The sequence below is a fragment of the Babylonia areolata genome, chromosome 8 (genome assembly GCF_041734735.1).
Source record: "Babylonia areolata isolate BAREFJ2019XMU chromosome 8, ASM4173473v1, whole genome shotgun sequence".
Lineage (NCBI taxonomy): Eukaryota > Metazoa > Mollusca > Gastropoda > Neogastropoda > Buccinidae > Babylonia > Babylonia areolata.
In genome coordinates, this window is record NC_134883.1 from 20,750,247 (window position 1) to 20,770,170 (window position 19,924).

The following is a 19,924-nucleotide window of genomic DNA, read 5'->3' on the forward strand; positions in this document are numbered from 1 at the left end:
TGCTGAATTTCAGGCAAACAGCAGTGTTTGAAGCCATTTTAGTGAGCAGCATTGATAGCCTGAGGTGCTTTGTTGCATTTGTGCTTCCTTTTTTTTTTTTTCCTTTTTTTTCCCGTGTTGCAAAACTACGACAATCATTTGTAAACTAAATATTTAAAAATTTTTGGCTGAAAAATTGATTATTTCAAATGCAGTTCATGGTGCATGTTTGCCAGAAACAGACGTTTATGTTTTTTTTTATATATATTATAGGTCAGGAGTGGACCATATGCAACCTGCATGATTTAAGTCATCTCACAACTTTTTTTTTTATATATGAAAATGTGACTGCTTTAATGAAGTGGTTCTGTATATAATGGACCCAGCTTATCAAAGGATTGACTGGATGTGAGAGAGTATTTATGCATATATTTAGCTTTGTATACAGCTGAACTTTTATCTGTGTACTTTTGCTTTTGTTTGTAGAGGAAAGCCGAAAGAGATATGTCAGCTAATGAATGAGAGAGAAAATATTTGTCTGTGTGTTTAAATACATGGACATGGGAACTGTATTTTATCTTTGCATTTATCAAAGAGAGAAAGAGAAAAAAAAAAGCCACAGACCTGAGTATTCTCCCCCCCCTCCCATTAATCTGTGTATATATGTGTGTGAGGAAAAGAACAAGATGTTTTTTTGGCTTGTGACTAGTCTAAAACTCTAGTCTGCCAGAGAATTTGTTTTTATTTTTTAATTCTGCTTTGCTTAAAAGGAAACAAATCAGTTTCCATGTAAAAACACAAAAAATATGCATTGCTTACTGAAATACTAACACAACTGAAATATATTTGAAATGAACAAAAGGTCTTCATAATATTTGGCATGATAGTTGTGTATACATGATACTCTTCACAGAGAAAAGGCCAAATGATTTTTGTGCCATGATCATTGTTTACTGTCCAACATTTTTGGGGGGAATAATGTTGTGCAAAAAAGAAAGAAAAAAAAAATACACAGATTGTACACATGTCCAATGAACAACTAAGAACAAGATTGAAATACCTGAAATTGCATGAAACACAAGAGAAATGCATTATCAGTTGGGAAGAAATGATATTATAAAGCACAACGCATTGGAAGGACACACCTGTGGCTGAGAGGGAAGATTTACACAGTCAAAAGAAAAAAAAATCTTACATTTTTTTATTCTGTTAGTCGTGTGCCGAAGAGAGAGCACAACTGACAGGATAGGATCTTCTTCTTCTTCTGTGTCTGTGGGCTGCAACTCCCACGTTCACTCGTGTGCACACGAGTGGGCTTTTACGTGTATGACTGTTTTTACCCCGCCATGTAGGCAGTCATACTCTGTTTTCGGGAGTGTGCATGCTGGGTATGTTCTTGTTTCCATAACCCACCGAACGCTGACATGGATTACAGGATCTTTAACGTGCGTATTCGATCTTCTGCTTGTATATACACACAAAGGGGGTTCAGGCACTAGCAGGTCTGCACATATGTTGACCTGGAAGATCGTAAAAATCTCCACCCTTTACCCACCAGGCGCCGTCACCGTGATTCGAACCCGGGACCCTCAGATTGACAGTCCAACACTTTAACCACTCGGCTATTGCGCCCATCACAGGATAGGATCCATCCTCACACTTTTGATGAGGGTAATAGCTGAGTGGTTGGTTAAGGTGTTCAGCATTCAGTCTGTCTCGGAGGGTCCTGGGTTTGAGTCTCAGACGCAGCACCTGGTGGATTTAGGGTGGTGATATATATATATATAAATAAATATCTTTGAGCAATATATATGTATATAACATTTCTTTTTAGGTTAACATGGTACAAGTCATTCAGAATCAGTGGAAATAGTGCAGAATCAGTATATAAATAAAGAAGTATTTCACTTGTCTTATCCAATAAGTGTTTGATAATAACACGCATACACAAACACTCTCTGTCTCTTGTTCTCTTTCTCTCAGAGCTGCAGAGCAGAAAGAAAGACAAGGCATAATTTTTGCAGTCAGTTCATGATTGTCAACTTTTCACTTTTTTTGTGTGTGGTGTCTGTTTAATACTTTCAATCATTTGCATTGCTTGTTAGTTGTGGATGTAGCTTTTTTGTAGGCATGATGATAACTGCATTTCAGTTCAGATCAGTCGGGTTCAGTCTTTTATGAATGACATTGCTGTGAGAGAAAAAAAAAAAAGTCAGTCACTGCAGAAGTGAGCCGCACTGATCCAAAGAACAGAAGTGTGGTATCAGGGCCTGGAGTGTCTGCCTGTGAGTTTGCATGCTTTTGATTTGTGCAGCGAACGCGCCATACTATGAAAACCATCAGTTATATGAAAACGAAGCTTTTGGTCAGCGAAACAACGGCTTACTTACAGGTCAGCCCCCACTGTTGTATCGCTGTGGTCGTGGTTACTGTTGTGATGTTGGAGGTGATGGCATTTGAGGGTTGATGGTGCCGTATTTTACAGACTACTAGGCGCTTCACAGTACAAGCCATATCCTCCAGATTTTAATCAAAGACTTTCAGATTTTTAACTGTTTATAAGATACAGCACATTACAAGGTCTGCATCAAAAAACGATAAACAGGAAGTCAACATTGATGGGTTGATCGCTTTCACTGTTGTGGCCATATCAGAGCGACATTGAAGCCTTGACGATATCATCGGACCATTCTTTATGTGCTGAAAATCTATTTTCACGTCCAGTCAGTCGTTCTCTTGAATCCGTCCTGTCCACACTCCCCCTAGTGTGTTGTTTGTGAGCTGGTTTTATTCTGCTTCATGGAAAGGTTTCATTTGTTTTCATTGCCACAAATAAAATGGTGGAGTGGTGGCCCAGTGGTAATGTGTCTTCTTATGTAGTGAGAGCGTCAGAGCACAAGGGATTGAATCCCACACTCGCCAGTATTTTTCCCCCCTCCGCTAGATCTTGAGTGGTGGGCTGGAGCCAGTTGCATTGCTTGGACGGAAGAGCCTAGTATGCTCATAACCCGCTACTAACTGTGTGTAGTATGGAACTGACCAGTGGTGTAGTTTGGTCAATGTAGGCATTTAGTCACGTCTAACTGTCAAAAAGCTAGAACCAAGCAATGCAACTGGCACCTGGACACTAGTTGTTTGGATGAGACGATAAACCAAGGTCCCGTCTGTAGCATGCATTTAGCACACATAAAAGAACAAATGGCAACAACAGTGTTCTCCCTGGCAATATTCTTTAGAAAAATCGGGTAGGAAAATATAAACACTTGCAGGCAGGGACCAAAAAAAAAAAAACCCCCAAAAAACCGGATGGTGCCGCACTGTAGTGGCGCACTCTTTCTTTCTGGGGAGGGGAGCCAGAATATTAAACAGAGAAATCTTTTGTGAGAAAGAGTGATAGTACAGTACAATACAGAATAATGATAATACAGTACAAAACAGAATAATGATAATACAGTACAATACAGAATAATGATAATACAGTACAATACAGAATAATGATAATACAGTACAATACAGAATAATGATAATACAGTATCATACTTCTGGCTTTGGAGGTGGACATTGAGTCGTGATAGTGTTTTTGACAGATTCTGACATTGAATTATACACACCATATTGTCGGACACACTGTTTAAAGAGGAGGAAAAACTATCACCTTGTAGTCTGTAAGATACGGTTCTTGGTATGGTTGATGTTGGTGATGATGTTGGAGATTGACAGGGGTAGTATATGGTGATCATGATTGGTGGTGGTGGTCATGGGTGTTTGAGTGGGGTGGTGGGTAAATCATGTGCAGAAGTGGTTTCTGGATATGGGAAATAGGTGCTCGACTTATGCATGGCATGTTTGTTTCATGGGTAATTTTTAGTTTGATGAAGACGGTTAATTTTGGTCAAACTTTCAGGCTTGCTAATGCTTGTGTGTTGTAGTATGATTAGTAGTAGTAGTAGTTTCTTTTTAACATTTGTTCATATGAATATGCGATATTAGACAATTGCTTTAGTACCTTTTTATTAACATTTGTTCACATAGAATATTTGATATTAGATGATTGTGTGTGTGTGTGTGTGTGTGTGTGTGTGTGTGTGTGTAGTATAGACCATAATATCACAGTATTCAAGGCCAGAATTTATAACAGATGTAAATGAACAAGAACTTTGTGAATGTGTATGCAGTATAATTGGCAAGCCATTGTTATTCAGTAATTTACATTATGTTAAACTCCAATTTCTTTGTGTGCTGTCCCTTTTTCAATGCTGATTTTTTTTTTCGTATGGAATATTACGGATACTGAAAACAGATTGATAAATTAAAAGTACATTTATGAGATTCATAAATCCTTAGCAGACATACCTGAAAAAACCCCATTGATAACAAATCTGCTTAACATTTATATTCTTCTGTTTTTGTTTTTGTTTTTATTTCAGATGGAAACTGCAGCAATGAAATGTTTGTTGACGAGTCCCCACAGGTAAGGTTGTGATGAACAAAAATTGTTAACCCTCTTGTAGGCATGAGTTATTCCTGTTAACCCCTTTTCTCTCAACACACACAACAGAAAAAGGAAGAGGGGATAGATCCTGCGCCCAGGATTGAACCAACAATTTTAAAGTTATTAGAATAAGTCTTTAACCCCTAAAGCACTGGTGGCCGAGTGGTAACATTTCCACCAAGGAAGTGAGAGAATCTGAGTTCACTCGATTGAATCCTACCCTTGCCAGTATTTCCTCCCTCTCCACTAGACCTTAAAAAGAGGTCTGGACACTAGTCATGTGGATGAGACAATAAACGGAGCTCTCTGAACAGGCGCAGTAGCCAAGTGGTTAAAGCATTGGACTGTCAGTCTGAGGTTCCCAGGTTTGAATCTTGGTATTAGCACCTGGTGGGTAAAGCGTAGAGATTTTGCCGATCTCCCAGGGTCAACATGTGTGCCGACCTGCTAGTGCCTGAACCCCCTTTGTGTGTATGCACACGCAGTTTTAATTCTTTTTATGGGTTTGTTTATGAACTATTTTGAAAGTCCAGGGACCTGCTGGATGAACATGCGTTGTGTCCTTTACATTTCAAAGTGGCAGAGACGCATATCAGTGTGTTGTCCGAAGCACTGCGAGTCTGTCCTGTTCACTGTCTCATTTATTACTTTTCTTCTTGTTCTTCTTATTCTTCTTGTCAAAGGATACCTAAGCTCTCTCTTTCAACAGGCATACTGATTGGTCGGTTGGTCTTGCTTTTTCAGAATAGTGTTTTTCACTGTTCTCTTTCCAGTTTTATTATTTATTATCATCATCAGCAGCAGCAGAATTATTGTTGTTGTTGTTATTGTCATCATCGTTTTTATGATTATTATTAGTAGTAGTAGTAGTAGTAATAGTAGTTTCAGTAGTATTTTGTTATTATTTATTATTATTATCATTGTTATTATTATCAGTATTAGTAGTAGTGTATCATTATCATTATTGTTATTATAATTAATGTTATTATTGTTCTTAATGATAACAGTGATAATTATTATTGTCATCATTATTATTTGATGCTGACATTTATCCAGCATGAGCTGGGAACAAGACAGAAATAAATGTGGACCTGCATCAGTGAATCCTGGTGGCAGTGTTTTGTTGAACACAAATGCTTTTTTTTTTTTTTTTTTTTTTTTTTTTTGTCAGAAAAGAATTTCCATTCCATTTGTGTGGCTTAGAATAGATTAATTGCATTTTATGGCCTCGTGCAAAGCAATGTGCAGCGTCACTTGTATGTCAGTATCGTTTGTCTGAGTTTGCCAGAAACTTGTGATGTGTGTGCAGTATGAACCTCCTCCTGCTTTGCCTGCAAGACAGTACAGGCCAGAAGGTAAGAGTTTATAAAAAAAAAAAAAGAGTTTGTTTATTTATTTATTATTTATTTATGTATTGATTCATTCTTTCATTCATTCATTTTGTTTGTGAAATATTATGTTTATTAACCTTTTTGATGTTGTGTTTATTTGGGATTGTGTGTGTGTGTGTGTGTGTGTGTGTGTGTGTGTGTGTGTGTGTGTGTGTGTGTGTGTGTTGACAGAAGCCAAGGCTGTGTGTGTGATTATGATGATGGGTGCAAGTGTGTGTGTCTGTGTGTATGCTTGTTCATTGTTTACAGATGTGTGTGTTTTTGTGTGCTTGTGCATGTGTGCGTGCACATGTACCAGCATGCACATGTGTATCAAAGCACTAACTCATTTGCTTGCGTCTACCTGACTGCCTTCTTGCATGCAGTTACAATCAAAGGGCGCTTGCCCTCACATAGCAAGCACACACACATAAACCAGACTGCGTTGTTGTTGTGTCTCAGAAATAGCCCAGATATCCAAAAACGCAACAGCAGGAAAACCCTCCGACACTGCCGCCGGCCACCCTCCTCAGCCTCGACACCAGTACGACAACGTCCAGGCCCCCTTCACCTCCCAACCCACCACACCCCCCAGCTTCCCCAAAGGGAACGTCCATCGAACACAACAACCCATCCCACTGACCCCTCCCTCCGCCTCCCCACACTCCGGCGGCCAACATTCGCCTGGACGAAGGGGCCGGGTTGTTTCTCCTCGAACGGCCAGACGACAGGGCCAGGCGGTGGCCGATTCGTCATCGTCCCCGGCCATGGGAGGGCAGTCACCATCCGCCATCGGTGTCCCCACCAAGCCCAGCTACGTCCAGCCGAGACCTGGGTGGATGGAGAGCGGCAGTAGCCAGCACCCCGCTGCCCCAGCCGCAGCCAACAAGCGTGACTTCCCTGGGGCGTATAACACAGGGGCCGGGGGCTACTTGTCGCATGCCACCGAGGAGACGTCACGGTCACACGCAGGAGGTTTGTGAGAATTTGTTTTTCTCCCTCACTTTCTCTTTCTCTTTCTTGTTGATCAGTCTTTGGAATATGTTTTTTTTTTGTTTTGTTTTTTTTCATTTGTTCTTTTTCTCTGCCCCCTTCTTACCCCTCATCCACTCCCCTTTCTTTTTGAAGTTTGATGAGCCTGTTTCATTGTTCTGTGTGGCTCTGGTACACTTAAGATATATTCTATTCTTTTCTATTCAGTTACACAGTGACTATTCCCCCGATGGTCGGGTCAGCATCTTCTTGAGAATGCTTTTTCCCCTAACAGCTCTGTAAGCCAATCACAGAGTGTATTTCTGTTCAGCCAATCACAGAGCTTCTTATGAAGCAAAATCGTGGGTTTTTGCATTCATTCTGTCCTTGGTGTTCCTGGTGATCGAAAGCATGTTAAAATGGAGTTCGTTGAAGAAGCCAGTTTTCTGGGGCTGGGGCGTAACAAATCATTATGCACTTTCCCAACCAGCAGTAGAACAGGCAGTCATAACACACTTCTCCTGACAGTCGATGCAAAAGGCGTTCAGTCCATTGGTTCACCCCACAGTCAGGGGAATAGCATTGCTTATTTGATTATTGAATCCTTGTTTTGCCATTTTGTGCTTCTGTAGCAGTTGCTTGTTGGAGTGAATTGCTGCTTCATTGCTTATGCTTTGTGGTGATTGTTTAGAAAAAACAGTTTTGTCAATACCTGCAGAAAGCTGATTAATACTTTGCTGAGCCATATTGTGTGTATTTTGTAGTTGTGCTTCTTGTTTTTTGTTGTTGTTTTTTTTCTTCTTTTTTTTTGATTAACAGTCAGTACATGTTTCTTTTTTTTTTCCACTCTTTTTTTTATAGTGGTGGTAGTACTACTCGTATTTTTTTTAATAACCCTGCAATATTTTGATGTAAGGTTTTAGTTTTTTCATGTCCATCTTTTTTAGATTCCTTATATATATAAATAGATAGATAAATGGACGGATGGATAGTAAATAGACAGAGAGAGAGAGAGAGAGAGGGGGGGAGATAGAGAGAGAGAGATGGATGGATGAATTGTTAAGTAGATAGAAACAGCATAACCCAATGAGCTTAGTCAGGCCTTGAGAAAAAAAGAAAAAGAAAAAGATAACTACATAAAAATACTAATACTACTATTTATAAGGCGCAAAATCTTGATGAAGTCAACTCTAAGCGCACAAAAAACCCCAAAACAAAACAAAAAAACCCCAAAACAATGATGATAAATAAGCAAATAAATGTAAAACATGCAGACACACATTCACATAACCATTGGTGCCAGGGGGGTGGGGGGGGGGGAAGTGTGTGATAGTTGGATGGTCAAGTTGTGCCTCTTGAAAATTGGTTCTATTTGACTGGGCCACTCTAATGCTTGGGCACACAGCGCTGGGTCCAGAGTGAGAAGATGACATGCTTGTAGTTTCAGCAGGAAAAACGAAAGAAAGAAAGAGAGATGGAGTGAGAGAGTAAGTGTGTGTGTGTGAGAGAGAGAGATTGAGTGATTGGTTGACTGATTGAGTGAAGGATTGATAATTCTTTATTTTCAGGAATAGTAGATAAGCAAGACGGAGAGAGAGAGAGACAGTTCAGGAGTGTATGTGTGTTTGTAGGTATTAAAAAAAACAAAGATCAAGAAGTTGAATGAAGCTATGCTTTTGCACTAAAGTCTAACGGAACTTAACGCCCCATTTTATCCCCACCCCCCACCCCCCCTCCCCCATTCCCTGCTCTTCTTATGATTATTACTTTGTCGTTTTTGGTGTTCTGATGCTTCTGTTAAAGTTTCTTTTGTCTTAGTGTATGTTTTCAGTTGATGGTTGCTGCATCAGGTTTGTTTCTTCTTATAGTGCATGTGTGTGCGTGTTGCTGTATATGTCTGTGAAGGTAATCAGTTCTGTGTCTGAGGAATAGGAAGCCAGTGAAGTTTACCTCTGCATGTGATTTTTCTTAGTTTCAAGTTAAGAAACAATCACTGTTGCACAAATGCATGTTCGTTTTGGTTTTAGTAACCTTCTATCTTTATATTATATATTCATTTAATTGTTTATTTATTTGTTGTTTTTTTTATTCAATTATTCATCAAGGCCTGATCTACATGTTGGGTTTATTTAAAGATCAGGCGTCTTGTACATTTGGATGGAACAGTGAACCATGGTCCAGTGTGCAGCATGGACTTGGCGCACTGAAATAGAACCCATGGCAATGAGAGTGTTGTCCTCTGGCAAAATTCTGTAGAAATCCACTATGATAGGTACACGAATGTACATGCATGCACTCAAGGCCAGTGGTGTAGCTTATATGGATTCATTGGAACGCAGAGACGCCTCCTTGACAAACTGAAACCCAGGCATCTTTTTCTTTCTTTTTTTTTCTTGGAGGAGGGGGGGGGGGGCTGAACTGAACTGTCATTATTTAGAATTGAAAAAAAAAAATCTATTTGTTTGCTCATTTACCCATTTATCTATAGATTAGTCCACACGCTTTGTCACAGCCTTGAAACTGAACTGAACTGTCATTCTTTTGTTATTTTATTATTTGTTTTATCTATTTGTTGTTGTTTTTTTTGTTTGTTTGTTTGTTTGTTTTTTGTGGCTGTTTTACCTATGTATCTATTTTTATTTATAGTCAGTGCATGACAGTGGAATTTTGTTTGGGTGTTTACATGTGTCAGTGGTGTTCTGTTACGTGTTGTGCTTTGCAAACTCCACAGGGATGGTGCAGGGCGTGGGGTTTTTCCAAAAGTTTTTGACCTTAGGAAGGTCTAACAAAGGTAAACATGGCAACACTGGCTCTCCATCTTCCCACACTCTCCTTCCCTTCTGCACTCTCGCTGCTGTTCAGTATATATATATGTGTGTAACCTTACTCTGTATAACCTTCACCTTGTTTGTGTCGACCCTTCCACTAGCAACGGTGGACTTTTTTTTAACCTTTTGGTGCACTCCCCCCGCTCTCTCTCCTTCCCCCAGGTGGACTTTTGCATTGGCTCTGGTGGACTGTTTTCCATTTTGTTGACTCACTTGTGTAAACAAAGTGAGTCTATGTTTTAACCCGGTGTTCGGTTGTCTGTGTGTGTGTGTGTGTGTGTGTGTGTGGTAAACTTTAACATTGACATTTTCTCTGCAAATACTTTGTCAGTTGACACCAAATTTGGCATAAAAATAGGAAAAATTCAGTTCTTTCCAGTCATCTTGTTTAAAACAATATTGCACCTCTGGGATGGGCACAAAAAAAATAAAAAACAAAGCCTAATTATATGCAAACTGCATTTACTGTTATATTTATATTTTTTGTATTTTCTAAACTTGGCACTTTGACCTCTTATTCTGACACAACAACAAGAGGAGTCATTATTATCATTTTTTGTTCAAACAGGAACTTCTTTTGCTAAGCATGGAATTTTTTTTTATTTTGCAAACCTTTTGGTGCAGATAGTAAAAAAGGGAAATTACTCTGTAATTAATGCTAGGGGATGTAATTTATCACAAGTGAGTCTTGAAGGCCTTGCCTTTCTTGTTTTGTGATGTTTTGTCTGAAGAGAATGGGGGAGCTGCGTGTTGGTTGTGCTTGTTGGTGTTGTTGGCTTCCGTCGATGGATGCTGTATCTATCCATGGGGAAAAAATGCATGTGTTGATTATGCTTTTTGTTGTGCTTGATATGTATTTATTTGATTTTTATGTAAATTGTCATGTGATAATTATTGTCTGAAGTCCATCCATCCTTCCATCCCCCAGCACTTACATTTTTAGTTTGCAAAGTACAAGAGCTCTGTGATGATAAGATGAAATGATTTCAGGTAAGAATTGTTAATTATAATTATTGTTCCAGCAAATGTGGTTTCAAAGGAAGTAAGAGAGCCAAATAATAACGTGTTCATTTTGCAGGGTGGACAAATGATGGCGTGGTTCATTTGTTACTGTGATTTTAGCAGTCACTTTTGGACAACTTTTAAAACCTGGGTTGCGGAAAGTTACGTCAATGTACAGGATCTCAAACTGTCTGAATGTCTCCTACTATTTTGAATTGACGTCAGTATCAAAACAGGCCCTGTCATGGACTTATTTTTTCAACGGATAAATGGTGTTTTTCAACGGCTAAATGGTTTATTATTTATTGTGACTGATTTAATTATACTTGTCCAGTTCTGAATGTTTTGTTGTTGTTTTTCTTGTTGTTGTCATTTTTAAGGGGCACAGTATCAAAAGACAATAGCAAGCTTCACTAAGACATGGTTGAGTTTGTTGATGCATGGTATTATCAGTGTTGGCCTTGAGCTAATGCGTCTGCCATGGAAGTGAGAGAGTCTCAGCGCACTGGTTCAGATCACACCAGCAGTCGTCAGTATTTTCTCCCTCTCTGCTAGACCTTGGGTGGTGGTCTGGACACTAGTCATTCGGATGAGATGATAAACCAAGGTCCTGTTTGCAGCATGCATTTAGCGCATGTAAAAGAACCCATGGCAACAAAAGGGTTGTCCCTGGCAAAATTCTGTATAAAAATCCACATCGATAGGACAACAAATAAAATTGCAGGCAGTAAAAACAACATTAAAAAAAAAAAAGCGTGGCGCTGTCAGTGTAGCGTTGCACTCTCAGGGGAGAGCAGCCAGAATTTCACTCAGTGAAATCTGTTGTGACAAAAAGAGTAATACTAATACTAATACAAATACAAACGATGAACATCTGACAGGATTTCTTTTCTATGTCAGGAATGAAAAGGATGAGAAGAAAAAGCGGTCTGCTTTTTGAGATATTGTCCACCTACCTCTTTGATCTTAGTTGCCACTGACAGTATGAACAATGTGACTATTATGTACAATGTTTGAATGTGTTTTTGAATGCCTTCTCTCTCTCTCTCTCTCTCTCTCTCTAGCTCTCTCTCTCTCTCACACACACACTCTCTATCTCTCTAGCTAATCACTTATCACTTATGTCATTCTGCACTAACAAATTTAGTAGATCAGTGGCTTACTAATATTAATAATAATGAAATTACTGGAGGTCTTGTTGTTGACTTGATGAAGGCTTTTGACGTGATTGATCATTCTCTCCTCCTGAAAAAACTAAAGATTTATGGTTTGTCTTTGAATACATTAGAACTTATCTTTTCTCTCTGAAAGAAAACAACTTGTGTTCACAAATGGTTCAGAATCAATGTTATTACCAATTAACTATGGTGTACCTCAAGGTTCTGTTTTGGGACCTATCATATTTTCTACATATATTAATGACCTACCCTTATCTATCAAGACACCATATGAAATGTTTGCTGATGGCACCACCTTTCATATTAGTCATACTAACCTGTGTACCATGTCTCTTTCTCTTCAGGAAAGTATTGACCACTTGATTGAATGGTCTGAACTAAACCACATGTGTCTCCATCCTAGAAAAACAAAATTCCTAATAATCACAACAAGGCAAAAACGTCAAAATATGTCTTTAAACTGTTCGCCTATTTTCATCAAAGGCGACAAGATTGAAGAAGTTGACCACCATAAAATCCTTGGCATCACTATCAGTAATAATTTGTCATCATATTTTTCTGTTATGCAAACAGGTATATTTCTCTGTTATGCAAACAGGTATAAAAAAAATATCTATCAACTGTCTAAAATTAAACACTTTTTGGATCTTCACTGCTGAAAACTATTTGTCAGTGCTTATATAGAATCACACATCAACTATGCTTTGACAGTGTGGGAATCGGCGAGTGACAGTATTGTGAAGCCTCTATTGAGTCTGCATAGAAGAGCTGTAAAACTGATTCTTTTAAAATCTTCATCATTGACTATATCTGATTATAAAGCTCTCAATATCCTCCCACTGAAAACAAAACTTCTATTTAACAAAGGTCTATTTATGTTCAAAATCATGTCTGGATTTGCTCCCCGCTCACTAAAGAATAAATTTGTAACCAACACTCATCGTCATGTTCATAAAGTTATGGTGCCGCTTCCAAGGATTGATCTTTTTAAATCTAGTCTGTCTTATTCAGGGGGCTGTTTATGGAATGAAATATTATCCTGCCTCAAGGTAAACACTGTAAACAGCATCCCTAACTTTAAAAACATATATAGTGCACATTTATTGAAAAACATGTGATTATGTGACACATATCAGTTATAAACAACAACATGTATAGATTGTCAATATATACACGCCTCTCTCCTCCCGTGTCAGTCTCTCTCCATGTCTGTCTCCACTGTCACTGTCACTATATCTGTCTGTTCAGTCAGCCTCCCCTTCCTTTTTTCTCTTCCCCTTGTCCATTCTTCCTTCCGCTCTCCACCACGCCCCGTCCCTATTGTCCTCGGTGTTATTCATCTATCGCGATATTGTATTGTACATAAGTTCTATGTTTATGTTTGCACATGTTTGTGTAATTTTGACGTTGGTGTTGTGAATTGACTCTCGCATCTTCTTTTTTTTTTCTTTTTTTCCATTTTTTTTTTCTTTTCTTTTTTTTCTTTCTCAATTATTATTCTTGCCCAGAGGGCCGGATGTAAACAAGTACTTTGTTCTTACTCCTCTACCTTCGTAAAATAAAATTTCGTTCGTTTGTTCTCTCTCTCTCCCCCCCCCCCCCCTCCTTTACTACAACTCAAAAACACTTTGTGTGAAATATGTTTACTTGTGTATGTTACCGTTTTGTTCTCTTCATATGCATGCAGTGAATGAAAAAGACCCCCATCAAACTAAACTATCAAAAAAAACTTCTTCCCACTCCTTGTTTTACACAGTGGACAGTGTGTGCTTTACTTCTCTCCCCCTTGTACCTGGTTTTGTCCCCTTCCTTCTCTCTCACATTCAGTTTGGTTGGCTCCCTCACCACGCTTGACCACTGTTTGGGGTTTTCATGTAATCCGGCATCTGCACTTAGTTTTTTTCCAATCAATCTATTAGTCAGATTCTTCTTCTTCTTCTTCTTCTTCATTCATGGGTTGCAACTCCCATGTTCACTCGTATGTATTTGAGTGGGCTTTTACGTGTATGACTGTTTTTACCCTCTGTTGTCAGGGTGTGCATGCTGGCTATGTTCTTGTTTCCATAACCTTCGGAACGCTGACATGGATTGCAGGATCTTTAGCGTGATTATTTGACATTCTTGCATATACATATGAAAGGGGTTGAGGCACAAGTAGGTCTGCACATATGTTGACCTGGGATATTGGAAAAATCTCCACCCTTTACCCATCAGGCGCCATTACTGAGATTCAAACCCGGGACTCTTAGATTGAAAGTCCAACATTTTAACCATTCAGCTATTGTGCCCGTCAATCAAATGATCAGTTGATCAATCCCATTAATGTCTGAAACACATAGCACACAGTAGAACCCAAAGTGAAAAATCCCTCACTCACAGTATCCACTGCAGGGAAGTGGGTGGGAGACGGGATGTAAGAGGGAGGGAAGCAAGGGCGCAGCACAATCACCATCATAGTAAATCATCACATTCTGATACAAACAGATACAGATACTCCAGTTTAAAAACACACAAAAAACTACCTTTAAAACTAAACTTGATTTCAAATTATCCAACTGCAGAATAGCTGGGTGGAAAACATTCACACACTCACAAACACCCCTGAATGTATGCACACACGTATGTGCATGTACACACGCATACATACATGCAAGCACACATGCATGCATGCACACTCAAGTATAAAAACAAGTATGCAAGCATGCATGCGAGCACACATGCATGTGCGCACACACAAGTATGAAAACAAGTGTGCATGCATGCAGGCACAGGCACACACACACACACACACACACACACACACACACACACACACATGAAAACAAGTGTACAGTGAAAAAAAAGATTATTTTAAAGAAATAACTCAGTGAATGGATCATTTTATCTATTAGACTAAGCCACATAAAAGATAAATGTAAGTCATAGATATGCTAACAAAAGCTAAATGTAAATCACGAAATGACAAGATGTTCAAATCATAGTTATATTTTGCAAACAGCCACACTGTGTCAGTGCATAGAAGCAATTAAAACAAACACTGCTGTGAGAATAAAACCAAAACCAAAATATAAACTCCTGAATTTATTTTTCTCTGCAAGCAGTATTTCATACAGCTAGCTAGATGGGAGCAATTTGAAACAAGAACAGAGAACATGGGAACAGTCATTTGCAGTTTGAACAGCCTTTGCATCACAGCTTGATAGATCTCCCAAGGAGAGTTGCTTTGTACCAATAATTTTGCTGTGATGCTCATAATTTCAGCTACCCTGTTCTCTTGTTTTCTTGCTACGATTTGCATACTAAAGCTTGATATTAAACATTAAAATGCTTTCAATAAAACTCCTATATATACGTTCTGCCATTTTGATAATCATATCAATTTGTTCATCAAAATAAAGCTTGTTGTCAGGTGCTGTACCTGAATGTTTATAACAGCAGATAGGTTTCGGTGCTTGTATATTTATGTGCACACACTTTGACACCTCCTTGAAACTATAATGGAAACTACGTTTGGGTTCACTTCACATTTACATCTTTTTTTATATATATATGGTTCAGAACAACACATTAAGTTTCTTCTGTATGAAATGTCAGTGTTGGTGAAAAATCATGTAAACAGCATTGTAAGTGCCCTCCCCAGCACTGTACCCTGAAGTTGGGGGGTGGGCCCATACCTTCTTCTTCTTCTGCGTTTGTGGGCTGCAACTCCCACGTTCACTCGTATGCACACGAGTGGGCTTTTACGTGTATGACCGTTTTTACCCCGCCATGTAGGCAGCCATACTCCGTTTTTCGGGGGTGTGCATGCTGGGTATGTTCTTGTTTCCATAACCCACCGAACGCTGACATGGATTACAGGATCTTTAACGTGTGTATTTGATCTTCTGCTTGCATATACACACAAAGGGGGTTCAAGCACTAGCAGGTCTGCACATATGTTGACCTGGGAGATCGGAAAATTCTCCACCCTTCACCCACCAGGCGCCGTAACCATGATTTGAACCCGGGACAATCAGATTGACAGTCAACGCTTTAACCACTCCGCTATTGTGCCTATACCCTTTCTTTGTTTCACCATGCAGCACTGGCTGGACTGGGATTGAGCAACTGAAAAAAAAAGACACTGCTTCATGGAGGATCATCATGCTTAGTTTCACTCAGTTTTATATGATACATTGACATCACATGCAGACATTGTGATCTTTTGATTTAAATGTGCAGTTTTATATGATACATTGACATCACATGCAGACATTGTGATCTTTTGATTTAAATCTGCAGTTTTATATGATACATTGACAGCACATGCAGAGGTTGTGATCTTTTGATCTAAATCTGCAGTTTTATATGATACATTGACATCACATGCAGACATTGTGATCTTTTGATTTAAATGTGCAGTTTTATATGATACATGGGCATCACATGCAGCCATTGTGATCTTTTGATTTAAATGTGCTGTTTTATATGATACATTGACATCATATGCAGACATTGTGATCTTTTGATTTAAATGTGCAGTTTTATATGATACATGGACATCACATGCAGAAGTTGTGATCTTTTGATCTAAATGTGCAGTTTTATATGATACATGGACATCACATGCAGACGTTGTGATCTTTTGATCTAAATGTGCAGTTTTATATGATACATGGACATCACATGCAGACGTTGTGATCTTTTGATCTAAATCTGCAGTTTTATATGATACATTGACATCATATGCAGACGTTATGATCTTTTGATCTGAATCTTCAGTTTTATATGATACATGGACATCACATGCAAACGTGATCTTTTGATCTTAATGTGCAGTTTTATATGATACATTGACATCACATGCAGATGTTGTGATCTTTTGATCTAAATCTGGACTGCTTTGAAAAGCAACATGATCACAAAATAGCAAACTGAATTGCCATCAGTACATGATTTTTTTTTTTTTTTTTTTTGTTTTTTTTGTTGTTGTTGTTGGTAGGTGGGTATGGGTATTTACAAGGTATTTTACCCTTTGTACAGTTTTTAGCCCAGAATGGGAGGTGTGGGCATGGACTGGATACTGGGTGGCTACAAAGTAGTTCACAGTATGTTCTTTGGATGATGGAATGGAGCACATTTTCCTTCTGTTTTGTGTACAGGAATGTGTTGTTTTTCTGTCTGTGCTGTTTCCGTGTGGTGTGACTTGCGTTGTTGCTGTGTAGTGTTCTGTTCCTGGATGTTGCATGGGTCGGAGAAAAGAAGTGAAGGACTGAAGCCAGTGGAATTAGCATCGCTTCTTGTTGGCATTTGTGTTTTAAAAGGAATAGCGTGTGTGTGTGTGTGTGTGTGTGTGTGTGTAGATTATCAGTATAAGTGTATGTAATAGATTGTTTAAATACTGTGTATGTGTGTGTGTGAATTACTAAAGTAGGTATATGTTATTGCCTGCTTCAGTACTATTTGTAACACGTTCATTTTGTGAAATCTTTCATAGTGGTTGTATTTATGCCTCAATTTTATCCAAAGAAAGCCTTGTTGGGACAGATAGTCACATATCCGGACTCTGTCAATATTGCATTAGTACTGACCAGTGATTACAAGATTTGATTTGTTTTGATGATTTGTGGTTGTGTTAACGAGATTTAGTTTATTGTGATTATTTGTACTGGTGTCTGCTTTTAGGTGTTTGACATCTGTTGTGTTTTTGTCTTTTTGATGAGATTGAGGTGTCGGAGTCATTAATTGATTGGATTGGATTGGATCAGCGTGGATTGTAAAACAAGATCTTGTTTGTTTATTATTTATTTAGTTAATTATTCAGTTATTTGTTATTTTATTTATATATTGATTGATTGATCTGTTTTTTTATTTGTTTATTCGTTTGTGTATTTGTTGATTTATTTTACAGAAGGCCAGAAACACATAGTGGCAGCTCCAGGACCCGGCCAGACCATTCAAGCCAGAAGTGGAAAATCAGTTTGTGAACTTGTTGGTCAGTTGTCTGTCCTTTATTTTATTTTATCAATTTGTTTATTTTTACTTGTTTGTTGTGAGTTTGATTGATATGGATACTTTATATAGCACCTATCCTTGGTCGGAGACCAAGCTCTAAGCACTTTAGAAACACAGGGTCATTTACTCAACAGGCTGCCTACCTGGGTACAGCCGACTGACGGCTGCCATTGGGTGCTCATCATTCGTTTCCTGTATCATTCAATCATATTTCAGGCATGCACACATACACTCTCAGACAAACATGTAACATTTTACGTGTATGACCGTTTATGTTTATTTACCCCACCATGTAGGCAGCCATACTCCGTTTTCAGGGGTGTGCATGCTGAGTATGTTTTTGTTTCCATAACCCACCGAAGGATGACAGGGATTACAGGATCTTTAACGTGCGTATTTGATCTTCTGCATGTGTATACACACGAAGGGGGTTCAGGCACTGGCAGGTCTGCACATATGTTGACCTGGGAGATCGGAATAATCTCCACCCTTTTCCCACCAGGCGACACCAAGATTCGAACCCCGGACCCTCAGATTGAAAGTCCAACGCTTTCACCATTCGGCTAGTTGTCGTTTTCATTTTTTGGGTCCTAGTTTGTGAGTTGTCCTTTTAAAAATTTTGGGTCCTAGTTTGTGAGTTGTCCTAGTTTGTGAGTTGTTTGTGAGTTGTCCTAGTTTGTGAGTTGTTCTAGTTTGTCAGTTGTCCTTTACACAGTTTGGGTCTTAGTTTGTGAGTTGTCATTTACATTTTTTTGGATCTGGTTTGTAAGTTGTCCTTTTGTTTCTACTCGTTTGTCAGTTGTCCTTGAGTACTAGTTTGTGATGTTTCCTCCTCTTCTGTTACTAATTTGTTAGTTGTCCATAAAAAAGAAAGTTTATGTGTTTTTTTTCTTTCTTTTTCTAACTGGTGAGTTATCCTTTTTCTTTCCCTTGATTTATTTTTATTTTTAAGGTACATGTAGTTAATGAGTAGTCATTAAAAAACTCAATTAGTTTTTGTGTCAATCTCTGTTTTTTCTTCTTAACTAGTTTGTGAGTTGTCATTTTTCTATAATTAGTTTGTGAATTACCCCCCTTTTTATAGATTAGTTACTGAGTTTTAGAGTGTGTGGCCAATAGTGTAAAGGAGAACGGACGGTTTGTGTGTGATGTGTTGGAGTGTGTGGCCAGTAGAGTAAAGAAAAACGGACAATGTGTGTGTGATGTGTGTAGGTGTGTTGAAGCATGCTAGTTGTCGTATTAAGGGAAATGGACATTGTGTGTGTGTGTGATGTGTGCAGATGTGTCGAAGCGTGTCAGTTGTGGTGTTAAGCAAAATGGACAGTGTGTGTGCAGATGTGTCGAAGCGTGTTAGTTGTGGTGTTAAGCAAAATGGACAGTGTGTGTGTGATGTGTGCAGATGTGTCGAAGCGTGTCAGTTGTGGTGTTAAGCAAAATGGACAGTGTGTGTGTGATGTGTGCAGATGTGTTGGAGCGTTCAGTCCCACGAGTGAGGGGTCCCCGCCCTCCCCCCCTTGAATGGAAGAACAAGAGCAGGAATCAGCGGGGGCAATTTTTTTGACTGAACACATTCCACACAGGTATAGGTAAGCAGCACAAATACAATTAATTTTGAATACATACATTCCAGAAAGGTATAGATAAATCATTTTTGAATGCATACACTCAGAGAAGTATAGATATGCTACACAGACAATTATTTTTTTAATGCATGCGTTCAGAAAAGTATAGATATGCAGCGCAGACTTTTTTTTTCTTTTCTTTTCTTTTTTGTTGTTGTTGCCCCATCGCTCTTTCCATGGTGTACTGCCACACCACTCATTCTGAGTCCTCTAAACACAGCCACACCTGGGTTTGTCTGTCGCTGTCCCAGCGTTGACAGTCCATAGGGTACTTTTTTTTTTTTTTTGCTGCCCCATCATCTGCACCATTTCAGTGTCATTACTCCCACGCTGCTCATTTAGATTCCCCCATACACGGCCACAACCTGGTTTGTCCGTCACAGCTCCAGCGTCGGCAGTCCGCAGGGAACCATCGATGTTAGGTCGCCAGGAGGCCAGAGGAGATCCTGCACTGCTGCTGAGTCACTTTGGTGGTGTTCAGTGGTGC

At 39.0% G+C, this 19,924-nt stretch overlaps 1 protein-coding gene across 4 annotated transcripts in view; it reads left to right on the forward strand.

Moving 5' to 3' along the window:
- LOC143284643 (uncharacterized) overlaps positions 1 to 19,924 on the forward strand; it is a 69,060-nt gene that overhangs the window by 35,362 nt on the left and 13,774 nt on the right. Inside the window, exons 12-18 of one of the 4 annotated variants that reach the window (XM_076591518.1) lie at positions 2,294 to 2,371; positions 4,407 to 4,450; positions 5,781 to 5,826; positions 6,304 to 6,816; positions 9,545 to 9,604; positions 17,712 to 17,795; positions 19,279 to 19,401. In XM_076591518.1, coding sequence (XP_076447633.1) covers positions 2,294 to 2,371; positions 4,407 to 4,450; positions 5,781 to 5,826; positions 6,304 to 6,816; positions 9,545 to 9,604; positions 17,712 to 17,795; positions 19,279 to 19,376 — 923 coding nt within the window. In that variant the 3' untranslated portion in view covers positions 19,377 to 19,401. The remainder of the gene's footprint in view (positions 1 to 2,293; positions 2,372 to 4,406; positions 4,451 to 5,780; positions 5,827 to 6,303; positions 6,817 to 9,544; positions 9,605 to 17,711; positions 17,796 to 19,278; positions 19,402 to 19,924) is intronic. The other 3 variants (XM_076591519.1, XM_076591520.1, XM_076591521.1) reach the window with 3 other exon arrangements.